Consider the following 11,314-nt stretch of genomic DNA (forward strand, 5'->3'; position numbering starts at 1 on the left):
TTTTGTGCCCTTGCCACTGCCCTGCACTCTGTTCCCTGCCTGCTCAGACTTACCTGCCCCTTCTCTTGCTGCTCTTTCACCTCCTGCCTGAGCTGCTGCACCTGCTGGCAGGCTTGGCTTAGCTGTCCCCGAGTTTGGAGCAGTGTCTCTGATAAAGAATTCTTCTCCTTCTGCTTTTCCAGCAGGACCTGCACAGAAGGAAAGAGCAGAGGGCTTGACACTTCCCCTGCAAACTCTGTGTGGCAAGACGCAAAGACTGATGGGCTCACGCGCTCTCAGAGCACTTGGCTGCTGCTCCCCTGGGCCACTGTCTGCCCTGGGGGGGACACAGCTCCCCAGGAAGTGACTTAGAACACAGCCCAGGAGACATCTCTGGGTTGCTGTTCAGAAATACTCCAGGCGAGTCTTCAAAAAGATTTGTCTCTTGTCAGCGTTCCCGCTGCGCCCTCCCTGTGCCCACAAAAGAAAAGTCCTACAAACTCAGTTTGGCTATGGACTCCGACCAGTACACACCAAAAGAGGACCCATAAGAGAACAGTGAAGATCCTCCGAGGTAAGTCTTAGGAAAACAGAGCACAAGAGCAGCACAAAAATCCCAATGGAAAGCTGATGTTTCTGCCTAGTTTCCTATGAGAGGGCTCATTCCTGGGCTCAAAGATAGCCCTGTTCACCTTTCACCTCCCCAAATTCAATGTAGAAGACATGGAGGGCATGCTCCACACAGCCCCATAGCCTGCCATCTCCCACAGCTCCAGCCTTGCAAAAAATCACACCAATTCTCAATTCTCCTTGCACAATCATTACCTCTTGCTTGGCATTTTCAAATCTAGTTTGTTCCTCTTGTCTTTGAGCCTGCAGGGTGGCAACTTTCTGCCTCATCTCAACCAGCACCTTCTCGTGCTCCTGCTCTCTCTCTGCCTTCTCTTTTCCCCATTGCTGCAGCGTCTCCTGCATCTCTGCATGGTGCCTTTCCCGCTCACTTGCCTGAGGAGGGGAGGAAAAATCTTCAAGTTGAAGTGCCCAGGCAAGCTCCTCGCTGAAAAACGTGAAGCTTCATCCCTCCCACAAACCCCAACCTGAAAAGACAACAGCACTGGCTCTCTGCTCTCCAGAAACCGTGTCCTGTCAGGGAATTTAAAAGCAGGCTCAGCAGAGCCCAGAAGAATCCCAGAACCATGGAATCATTTCTGTTGGGAAAGACCTGCACAAGCATTGAGGCCAACCATTCAGAAAAGGAGGTGTCACCTTCTGGCACCCTGATGCCCCAGTCACAAGGACTGAAGGACCGGGGCCTGTTCCATTTGCTTCCAGCCCAAAGCTAATCCCTCTGTCCACCGTGGGAGCACAGCAAGACAGGAACCGAGTTCCAGCATGGAGGACACCCAGCAGCCTCAGCACTAACTGGCTTTGACATGACTACGACATCTTTTCCTCCTTATTCAGAAGAGTGCAATTTGAAAAGTTCAACTGGAAAGAGGTGCTCCTTAGAATGATTAACATAAGGGCCAAACATAGCTAGGAAATGGCCCTTCATGGCATCTGCCGTTCTCACCAGTGCATCCTTCCTTTCCTTCTCCAGGCTCTCCAGTTTCCTCTGCAGAGATGCCACCTCCTGACAAAGAGTCACACTCTCTTCCTTCAGGGCAGTGGCCTCTTTCTCCAGGGCAGTTTCTCGAGAGGTCTTCTGGTGTTCTGCCCTCCACAGCGCTGCAGCAGGAAGGAGAAGGAGAATGAGAACAGCAAAGCAAAGGCAAACTGATGTGCATCCTGCAGGGACAACAGCACTGTCTTCTCGGCCGGCCTGCGTTTGCCAGCCCCTAAGGCCACAAGGGCTTCCAAAGCTGACAGAAATGAAGGAGAAAAAAGCAGGAATCAAAGGGGCAAGGTTCAGAGGAATAGGAAAGTGTCTTTGCTCTTGGGCTTGTGCAGAGTGAGCAATCCAAGAGAGACAAAGGAGCGGGGATGCCTGTGCAGCCCTGCTCCAGAGAGGCCAATAGCCTGGGGGCTCTGGCAGGGCCTGGAGTTGGGGGGAATGGAGCTGAGGCATCCAGCTACAGCTCCTCAGCACAGACACAGCACCTGAAAGGCACCACCTGTGCACGGGATCAGCCATAGCTCAGCCAGATGGCACTGCCAGCCACGGCATCTTTCTCGAGAAAAAGCTTTCACTGGCACTGGATGGAGAAATCTCCTGCTGGTTGTTTTTCCTCTCTGCCATCTCTGGGCACTGCCCTTTTTCTCTGGGTGGCATCAGAGAGCCCTGCTGGGACAGGATGGGGCAGTGGGTGGGAGAGGAGAAGGTGTACCTGCTCGAATTGCATCCAACTGTTTCAGCAGCTCCTGATTGCTGGCTCTGAGATTGTCCCTCTGAGCCTGCTCCGTGCCCAGCTCCAGCTCCAAGGCCTGTATCTTCTTCCTTGCATCATTCTGCAAGAGGCAAGAGGAGCAGAATCACCTGTCAGTGCCACTGCTGGCAGGAGACAAAGGGCTACAAACACTAAAGCAGAAATAGCCTAGGTGGGAGAGGGCAGCTGGACCGTACTGGTAGATGAGATCGTCATCCTCCTGCCTCCCCATGCCAGTGAGACAACCCCCCTACAAGAACTTCCACCCATCCTGGCCTTGGCACTCTGCTTGTCCAACAGCCCAGCAGCAGGACAAGATTTCTGGGTGCATATTACCAGATCTTTCTGGGAATGCTCCAGGTGCTGCTGCAGGTCTTGCAGAGCTGCTGACACTCTGTCCACTGTGAGCTCTGCGGGGACATCCCCATCCTGAGAAGCACTTAGGCCCAGGACATGACCCTTTTCTGAAAAGAGAAGACATTCTGTTTCAAGATTTAATCCAACGGTCTCCAACAAACAAGGCCTCTTTCTACCTAGGAGGAGGTGCCTTTGTCCTAGAGCTCGCCTTGCAGCAGGATGTGTGTCACAGGCTGACGTTCTTTTGATGACCACTAATGTCAGCACTGCCCCAAAGACAACTGCATGGGCCCTGTGGCTTGACAGGACTTGGGCCCTTCTCCCTTCTGACTGATCATTGCTCTACAAACAAACATGGACTTGTGTCTCTGCAGGGAGACAAGACTTCCCATGGCCTGAGTCAGCCTGAACTGACAGGGTGAGTGTGTCATACCAGGATGACCAGTGTTATAAATCAAGTATGTAATTCGTGCTATTATATATAAAACTGGAATGGAATCAGACCTTACAGAGACCCAGTTTCAAAATCTCTGCACCAGCCGGGCTGAGAGAAAAATTTCACAACACTAAAAGTATTTCTTTCACAATAAGTGAGGATTCTGCCTAGGTGGGGTTGGATCTTATCACCAGGACATTTGCACCATGAAGACTTGATCACCACACTCTGATATCTACATCGCATCTGATAAGGAATCGGACATTCCGGGAACTAAGAATAACTATTCCAGGAAGCAGAGATGGCCCCTCCATCAGCAGAAATGGCCCACTCATCACCCAGGAGGGACAATTCATCAGACCCAGGAAAGGCTTTGTGCGGCCCAACTCCAGGACAAGAAAACTTCATCAATACGAGAAGAATAGAATTAATTCGGACTCTGCCCAAAAACTGTATAAGAAGGGACCAGCCAAAGCAGCAGTCGTGACTTGGGAGGTCTGGTGCGATAGAGATCAGATCTAGGCGTGTTCACCCAGCTCCGACCCCGGGCTCGGTGCTGCTTTTCTCCATCGGGGCTTTTGAAACCGATATTTCAGGCGCATAATAAATGCCATTTCTTTCTAAATTTTGATTGGGCAATTTTGTTTATCCCACCAGGAACCACCCCCTCGCTCCACCTGCTCTCCCAGCCTCCCACACTTGCCTGAGCTCCAGGTGACCAAGTCTCTGCTGTCCCTGATCATGTGGTGCAGAACCAGGAGCAGTTTGTCCAGCTGGGATTGAGTTTCCTGGTGAGCACCACTGGCCTGTTGACACTTTGTGGCCAAGGCCTCTGCTCTGTTCTCAGAGCTCTGGAGCTTCCTACGCAGCTCAGACACCTCAGCCTCCAGCACCTGCACAGAGTCCCTCAAGCTCCCTTCTCCTGCTCGGGACTCCTCCAGCTCCTGCAGCAGCTGCTTCTCTCGAGTTGCCTGGCTAGCCTCCATCTCCAGCACTGCCTCCTGCAGGGCCCGCATCTGGAAGATGGATGCACAGAGCCTCAGGGACAGGGCTGCTCCTGAGGCAGCAGAGCAGGCAGTAGAGCAAGCAACAAAGGAGAAATGACTTCAGGCAAAAAAACATGCCCAAAACAGAAGGCACAGAGCCAAGGATTCCAATGGAAACAAGTGTCCTGAAAATAGGGAAAGGGAGCCAATGGGCATCCTTGAGGCTGCAGCTCTGAACACCGGCTGAACTGGCTGCGCTGGAAGTGCCCTCCCCAGCCTGCCATAGCCACGTCTGTGTGCCCCCATTGCTCGGTGCCCAGCACAGGCACCAACTCCATCTGGGACAACACTGCTAACAGAGGGATGGAGAAGCTCCAAAGGAGTCTGCTGCTGCTTCTCCTCCCACATTTCCCCTGCTGGGACCCAGGAGAGAACGGAGGAAACCATCGGCAGCAGACACCAGATCCAGCCTTGGCCTGTGGCTGCAGCAGCACCCCAGGGCAGAACACGGCAGCAGTGGATGCTGCTGGGAGGGGAAAGCAGTTGGGGCCTCCAAGCCAAAGGTGATGATGTGTGTCCCTGGAGAAGAGGATGCCAGGGCACACATTACCTGGGTGTTGAGCTCCAGCACTTGTCCTGTGCGGTTTGAACAGAGCTGCTTGGCCTTGCGAAGAGCAGAACGAAATTGAGACACCTGATTGTTCAGTGCCTCGTTCTTTTCTTCCAGTGTTCTGAGGCACAGGTTCTTTTCCTCCAGAGCCAGAAGCAGCCTAAAAGGGAAGCATGCAACTCATTACTACACGGTATCACAGTTTAGGAACTCTTAGGACTCGCAGCACCTCGGGGGAAAACTGCTCTGTCTGATGAGGTTTGTCTAAAGAACGTGGCTGTTTGTTTGTTCCCCCTGCAGTCACAGCCCAGCATGTGCCCACTCTGCTTTTATTCATGAAAGAATGGGCAGTTGCTGCCTACATGTCCTACCTTCTTCTTGAGATGGGAATGTGAATGCAGACCTAACAAAGTCTTGCAATGAAGAGATTAGGGGAGAGGAAGAGTTTTCTTCTGACTACCCAGGCTCCAAGGGGGAAAGGTTTGGTCAACGTGGAAGAGACATTTCCTTGCCCCATCTTGTATGTCCAGGTAGGAGGAGCAGCACCCTACAGCCAGTGGATCTCGGGGAAGTTCCCCAGGATTTACCAGCACCCATCCTACTTCCAGCTGGAGAAACAAAGGCCAATAGCAGAAGTGGCAACAGAGCCTTGGAGCACAACCTGATGGAAGATGCAGAAACCTGCAGGCAAGCAAGAGGGCCCTGCCTTTTCTTTGTCTTCTTCTTGGAAGAAGAATCCTGTGGCACTGAAGACCGGCAGCACTTGGTCAGCTGCAGGAGCCCCGCTAACCTTGCTCTTGTTTCTTGCATTCTTTGCACAGTCAGTATTGCCTGTGACTCTGGAGGCTGGCAGGGACCCTGCTTGAGCCCCCCCAGGCACCTGGGGGCATTTTCTGAGGAACGATGCAACAGAGACATTCTTGGTTCTTGGGTGCCTTTGAGGGCAATCTGGCCTAGGTCAGCAATCAGGGCCTTGAGATGGTTCTGCCAAGCAAAGGCATCAGGATGCCAGGCGGGTCCAGATTCCAAAGGCTTCAAGTTACAGGACCCAAGGCGGAGCGGCTGGATGTGTCCAGCTCCTTACACTGCAGCTTGGGCAGTGTTAGCACACCCACCTCACAACAGAACACACCCCTAGAGGGAAAGAGCTACTGCAAAAGCCTTTGTCTTCAGAAAAACTCTAACTGAAGGCTTGAAAGAAAAGAAAATGAAACACAACATCCAGACAACGAGACGCGTCCGCACGGAGAGTTCAGAACTCTGCCACGTAGGAAATGCTGCCAGAGCCCCTGGCAGGTGCAAAGATGGCAAAGAGGGAATCCATTGCCCACAAGGCAGAGTCCCACAGGCTTTCATTTACCTGGCTTTTTCCTTCTCCAGGGTGTTCGAGTAAGCCCGAAATCCTGAATTTTGGTGTGCCACTTCTTGCCATTGACTTCTTTCCATCTCCAAGTTCTTCAGGTGCACTTGCAGCTCCTTGTTCTGATGTTCTGCCTCCTCCAGCATCTTCTGGAGCTGCTCAACCTCCAACAGCTTCTGCCTTGACTGCTCCTGGGCCTCACTCACATCTTGCTGGGCTCTCTGAACAATCGTTGCCTGGGACTCTCGGGAGGCTGCCAGCTGAGATGTCAACTCTCCCACCTCCAGTCAAACAGAACAAAGCAGTCAGAGGCTACAGCCACAGCCTGTCACTGTCAGCCACAGCAGAGGCTGTGAGAAAAGGCAAAGGCCAACTTTCCATTTCTCCCTGTCCTCAGAGCACCAGATTCACAATGCATACGGACAACTTGTTTCAATCTCTACGTGGCCCACCAAGGGCACCTGAAAAAGCACCTCCCACACCAAGGCTAGCAAGAAGAGGCCAGCAGGAATCCATGCTGATGGTTGCTGGCCAACAGCCCAGAGGACCAGCCCAGCTGTCCAGGGCAGCAGCTGAGATGCAGCAGAGCACTGAGGGTCCTTCAGAGCAGCTGCCAAGGAGCCCAGAGCACGAGGCAGCCCCAGGGACCACCCCAGCAGCTGCTGCTCTGCCATGGAAAAGCAAGAAGGGCACAGACCCCCTGCTGGATGCTGCGGTGCCACTGCTGTTTCACTCACCTGCTTTTCTAGAGCCTCCCTCTGCTCAAGGAGGAGATTCATTTCCTCTTTGATGCCTCGTAGTTCGTCCTTGTGCCTCTTCTGCGCTGCCTGGATTTGCCCCCGAGCTTCCTGCAGCTCAGCTTGCAGCTTTGCCTGGATGGTCTGGCAACAAAATGCAGAGCAACTTCCTGCCACCTGCCCTCAGGCTCAGCTTTTCCCACTTGCTGTCTCAAAATCCCATTCCTTCAGCGACTTTTTTGGCTTCTCTACCCAGCTCTGCTTCCATTGCAAGCCTTCCTTCCCGGGCCTGAGCTCTGGAGCTTGCCAGGCTCTGTGCTGCCAGGGCCTGAAGCAGCCCTTGCCTCCTCACTCCCAGCACCTGCCTTTTGTGCCCTTGCCACTGCCCTGCACTCTGTTCCCTGCCTGCTCAGACTTACCTGCCCCTTCTCTTGCTGCTCTTTCACCTCCTGCCTGAGCTGCTGCACCTGCTGGCAGGCTTGGCTTAGCTGTCCCCGAGTTTGGAGCAGTGTCTCTGATAAAGAATTCTTCTCCTTCTGCTTTTCCAGCAGGACCTGCACAGAAGGAAAGAGCAGAGGGCTTGACACTTCCCCTGCAAACTCTGTGTGGCAAGACGCAAAGACTGATGGGCTCACGCGCTCTCAGAGCACTTGGCTGCTGCTCCCCTGGGCCACTGTCTGCCCTGGGGGGGACACAGCTCCCCAGGAAGTGACTTAGAACACAGCCCAGGAGACATCTCTGGGTTGCTGTTCAGAAATACTCCAGGCGAGTCTTCAAAAAGATTTGTCTCTTGTCAGCGTTCCCGCTGCGCCCTCCCTGTGCCCACAAAAGAAAAGTCCTACAAACTCAGTTTGGCTATGGACTCCGACCAGTACACACCAAAAGAGGACCCATAAGAGAACAGTGAAGATCCTCCGAGGTAAGTCTTAGGAAAACAGAGCACAAGAGCAGCACAAAAATCCCAATGGAAAGCTGATGTTTCTGCCTAGTTTCCTATGAGAGGGCTCATTCCTGGGCTCAAAGATAGCCCTGTTCACCTTTCACCTCCCCAAATTCAATGTAGAAGACATGGAGGGCATGCTCCACACAGCCCCATAGCCTGCCATCTCCCACAGCTCCAGCCTTGCAAAAAATCACACCAATTCTCCTTGCACAATCATTAACAGCAAAATGTCTATCAGGATCTATTCCAGTACTGGACATTTTCAGGATGGCTGAGGAAAGCAATTTTGCTTGCTGAAGCAAGTGAAAATTCACTGGGTTTCTCCTTCTTGGACAAAACCCACATCCAAGTGTCCCCTCCTCCAGTGTGCAAAGCAGCTCTCTGCAACGAGGGCATGCCTGGCAGGGAAACAGCTCTTGTGGTGAGCAGTCCTTTAGTGACTGATGGCAGTCTGGCTGATGTGGCCAAAGCAGACTCTATTTGTGCAGCAGTTCACACCAACAATACCATTTACTTGTCTTACACAAAGAAGGTGTCTCATGGCCCTTGCTGGTATTCAAGCCTGAAGACTACACTGTGCTTTTGAGCTTTTGTCTTCAAAAGCAAAACCTCTGCTGTGTATTTGCCAAACCTACCACATACTCCAGAACTGAGACTGTCTGACAGAGACCATCAGAAACAAACCCTTCTCTCACAGCTCTCCTGTACCACCCAATCCAAACCTCCCCTGGCACACTTGGGGCCGTTTCCTCTTGTCCTGTTCCTTGTTCCCTGGGAGCAAAGACCAACCCTCACCTGGCTGCACCTTCCTGTCACAGGGAGTTGGAGAGAGCAAGAAGGTGCCCCCTGAGCCTCCTTTTCTCCAGGCTCAGCCCCCCCAGCTCCCTCAGCCACTCCTTGTCACACCTGTGCTCCAGACCCTTCCCCAGCTCCGTTCCCTCTTTTAGAAGCTCTGGGGCTGCCCAAAGGAACAAATTTTGCAGAAGCATGTAACCCTTTGCTGATGAACATGCATATGCCTGGCTAATAAATGCGTGGGCCATCTTGAGCCAGGTGTGCACAGCCGTGTCCCTCTCTTCTACTGCCAGAAACGGCATCTGGCCTGATCTGGCTGGCACAACTCCCACTCCCACAGGTGCTGCCTAGGAATAAGGTGTCCAGAGCCACGGTAACATCATGCCCCTCTTGCTCCAGCAGCTCCCTCTGAAGCTGCAATTCCTCCAGTGCCTGCCTGTTGACTTCCAGCTCCCTCTGCAGTGATGGGTCTTCTCCCTCGAGTGCAGCCAAGTCCTCCACTGTACAAGAAGGGGCAAGACAAGTTTTCAACGGAAAACCAGCCTCATTTCCAAAACCAACCTCCATCCTGTCCTGCTGCTCCGCCTTTTCTGTCTGGGCTGACACTTCCTTCAGCTGCTTGGTGTTCTTCTGGCGCAGACTCAAGGCTCCTGGCTCCGGAATTCCAGTACATTGCTGCAGCTTCTCCTTGGACTTCTCAAGGTTTTCACAGTCACTGCAGAGACAAGGCTCAGCCAGAAGAAGGAAGAGGCCTGAAGAGCCATCGATCCCATTTTCAGCCCTCCACCATGGAGCTGGGGGCAGTGGGCTAAGGAAGACCTTGCTCTTTCCCTCCCAAGCAAATCCTCCAGAGGCAAAGGGAAAGGAAGGCAGGATTTTGCCTTCCTTCAGTGACAAGCAGTGGCTGGACAGGGGCTCTCAAAGAACAGAATTCAGGGAAGCAGCACGGTGAGAGGAAGGAGTCTTCTATTCCAACATCGCTGTGCATCTCCCAGGCAGCCTTGGGAGTCACAGTAGAGCATGAAAAGCCCTGACAGGACGATGCTCGAGAGCCACACTGAGGCCTGCACATGGTAGGGCAGGTGAGTTCTTCGCCCAGAACACCTCCGAACTCCCAGACCTGGATGCAGATTGCCTCTGGAACTCAGGAGCAGGAGGAAGAAACACTCACCCCCTTCTGATTTCTTCAATCACAGAGTCTATGTGCTCCTGCTGGCTTCTGAGCCTCTTGCATTGCTCCTCCATTTTCTCAAAACATCGCTGCAAGCGCCCACAATTCTCTGTGGCTTCCCAAACCAAGTCCAAGGGATGCTGTGCATGAGTGGATGTCGGAGTTGAGAGGCGGTTCCTGAAGGCTGCATGCTGGGAACGGTCAGCGCCGGTGATGGAACTGGCCATGCTGTCACTGCCGTCTAACAGCACCTGAAAGCCCACATCCAGCTGTTAGGCAGGTACTCTGTTCCTATTCCAAAGTACCACTGAGATGCCTCTTCTGATTCCACAAGAACCAGTGTCCATCCGTGGAGGACCAGTTTCAAATCCGAGCCAGCTCAGCACAGTTTACTCACCTCAGGGGCTCTGGAGAAACGTCCCTGGTGAGAAAGGCCTCGAGCTCCCTGGAAGAGCACAGGGAAGAGCACACTCAGACTGCATGGCTGCCCCTGAGGCAGTCGCCTCTAAATGCTTCCCAGCCTGGAATTCCAGCTCAGCTCCTTCCTCTCCTCCTTGGGAATATTTTCAGCCCAGTAGGTTGACAGCAGCACAAACAAACATGCTGGAAGGTGTCTCATCACTTCTTACAACACCACAAGGGGAATTGCCCAGAGCCCCATCCCACCTGGTCTTGAACACTGCCAGGGATCCAGGGGCAGCCACAGCTTCTCTGGGCAACCTGTGCCAGGGCCTCAGCAGCCTCACAGGGAAGAATTCCCTCCCAATATGCCATTAAACCCTGTCCTTTCCCTGCAGGCCCCTGGCTTAAGTCTCTCTCCAGCTCTCTTCCAGCCCCTTCATGCATTGGAAGGTCACCCTGGAACCTTCTCCAGGCTGGACAACCCCAACTCTTGCATCCTTTTCCCTTGGCACAGGTGCTCCAGCCCCTGGAGCATCTTCCTATCATCCTCGTGGCCTCTTCTGCACCACTGGGGATCATCTTGGAGATGTCTGGGAGAAACCCATTCTTGTCTCTGGGAAGCACTCAGGCTGCGCTGTGAATTGGGCTGAGGGGAAGGCAGTGAAAGCTGCTCCCTTGTTTGTGCCCACACCCTCCAGTGGGACAAGGACAGAGGAGGAGATGTGGGTGTGCTCTGGGATGGCCAGGAGCCCCCCCATTCCCTCCCAGGCCTGTCCCCATGGCCAGCACCAAAGCTGCTGCCAGCTCTGGAACAGCCAACTGTTAATCCCTTGCTATTCCCCAAGGGAACTGTTCCCAGTGGCACAGCCCAGGCCCACCCAGGCCCCTGCTGGGCTTGGCACAAAGAGGGCAGCAGCTCTCTCACTCACCCGCCGGCTCTCCATCTGCCCCTTGGCACGAGCAGTGACCAAATGTCAGTGTCCAAAGGCCCTTGGCCTTTGCAGGGTCTAAACCCCAATCTCCAAAGGCTTTTGGCCTTTGCAGGGTCTAAACCCCAATCTCCAAAGGCTTTTGGCCTTCGCAGGGTCAAACCCCAATCTCCAAAGGCTTTTGGCCTTCGCAGGGTCAAACCCCAATCTCCAAAGGTCGTTGGCCTTTGCAGGGTCAAGAGC

General features: G+C 53.5%; 1 protein-coding gene across 1 annotated transcript in view; it reads right to left on the reverse strand.

Annotated features, from left to right (window-relative positions):
* LOC138103890 (centrosome-associated protein CEP250-like) overlaps nt 1-11,086 on the reverse strand; it is a 40,690-nt gene extending 29,604 nt beyond the window's left edge. The window contains exons 1-14 of the mRNA XM_069002502.1: nt 11,072-11,086; nt 10,138-10,185; nt 9,741-9,991; nt 9,131-9,284; nt 6,832-6,975; nt 6,095-6,375; nt 4,735-4,894; nt 3,842-4,154; nt 2,682-2,809; nt 2,307-2,427; nt 1,786-1,841; nt 1,553-1,612; nt 805-984; nt 54-188 (exon numbers count right to left, since the gene is read on the reverse strand). Of these exons, the coding sequence (XP_068858603.1) occupies nt 54-188; nt 805-984; nt 1,553-1,612; nt 1,786-1,841; nt 2,307-2,427; nt 2,682-2,809; nt 3,842-4,154; nt 4,735-4,894; nt 6,095-6,375; nt 6,832-6,975; nt 9,131-9,284; nt 9,741-9,991; nt 10,138-10,185; nt 11,072-11,086 (2,046 nt within the window). The remainder of the gene's footprint in view (nt 1-53; nt 189-804; nt 985-1,552; nt 1,613-1,785; nt 1,842-2,306; nt 2,428-2,681; nt 2,810-3,841; nt 4,155-4,734; nt 4,895-6,094; nt 6,376-6,831; nt 6,976-9,130; nt 9,285-9,740; nt 9,992-10,137; nt 10,186-11,071) is intronic.
* Between the last annotated feature and the right edge of the window lie 228 nt (nt 11,087-11,314).

The sequence above is a fragment of the Aphelocoma coerulescens genome (assembly GCF_041296385.1).
Source record: "Aphelocoma coerulescens isolate FSJ_1873_10779 chromosome Z unlocalized genomic scaffold, UR_Acoe_1.0 ChrZ, whole genome shotgun sequence".
Taxonomy (NCBI): Eukaryota; Metazoa; Chordata; class Aves; order Passeriformes; family Corvidae; genus Aphelocoma; species Aphelocoma coerulescens.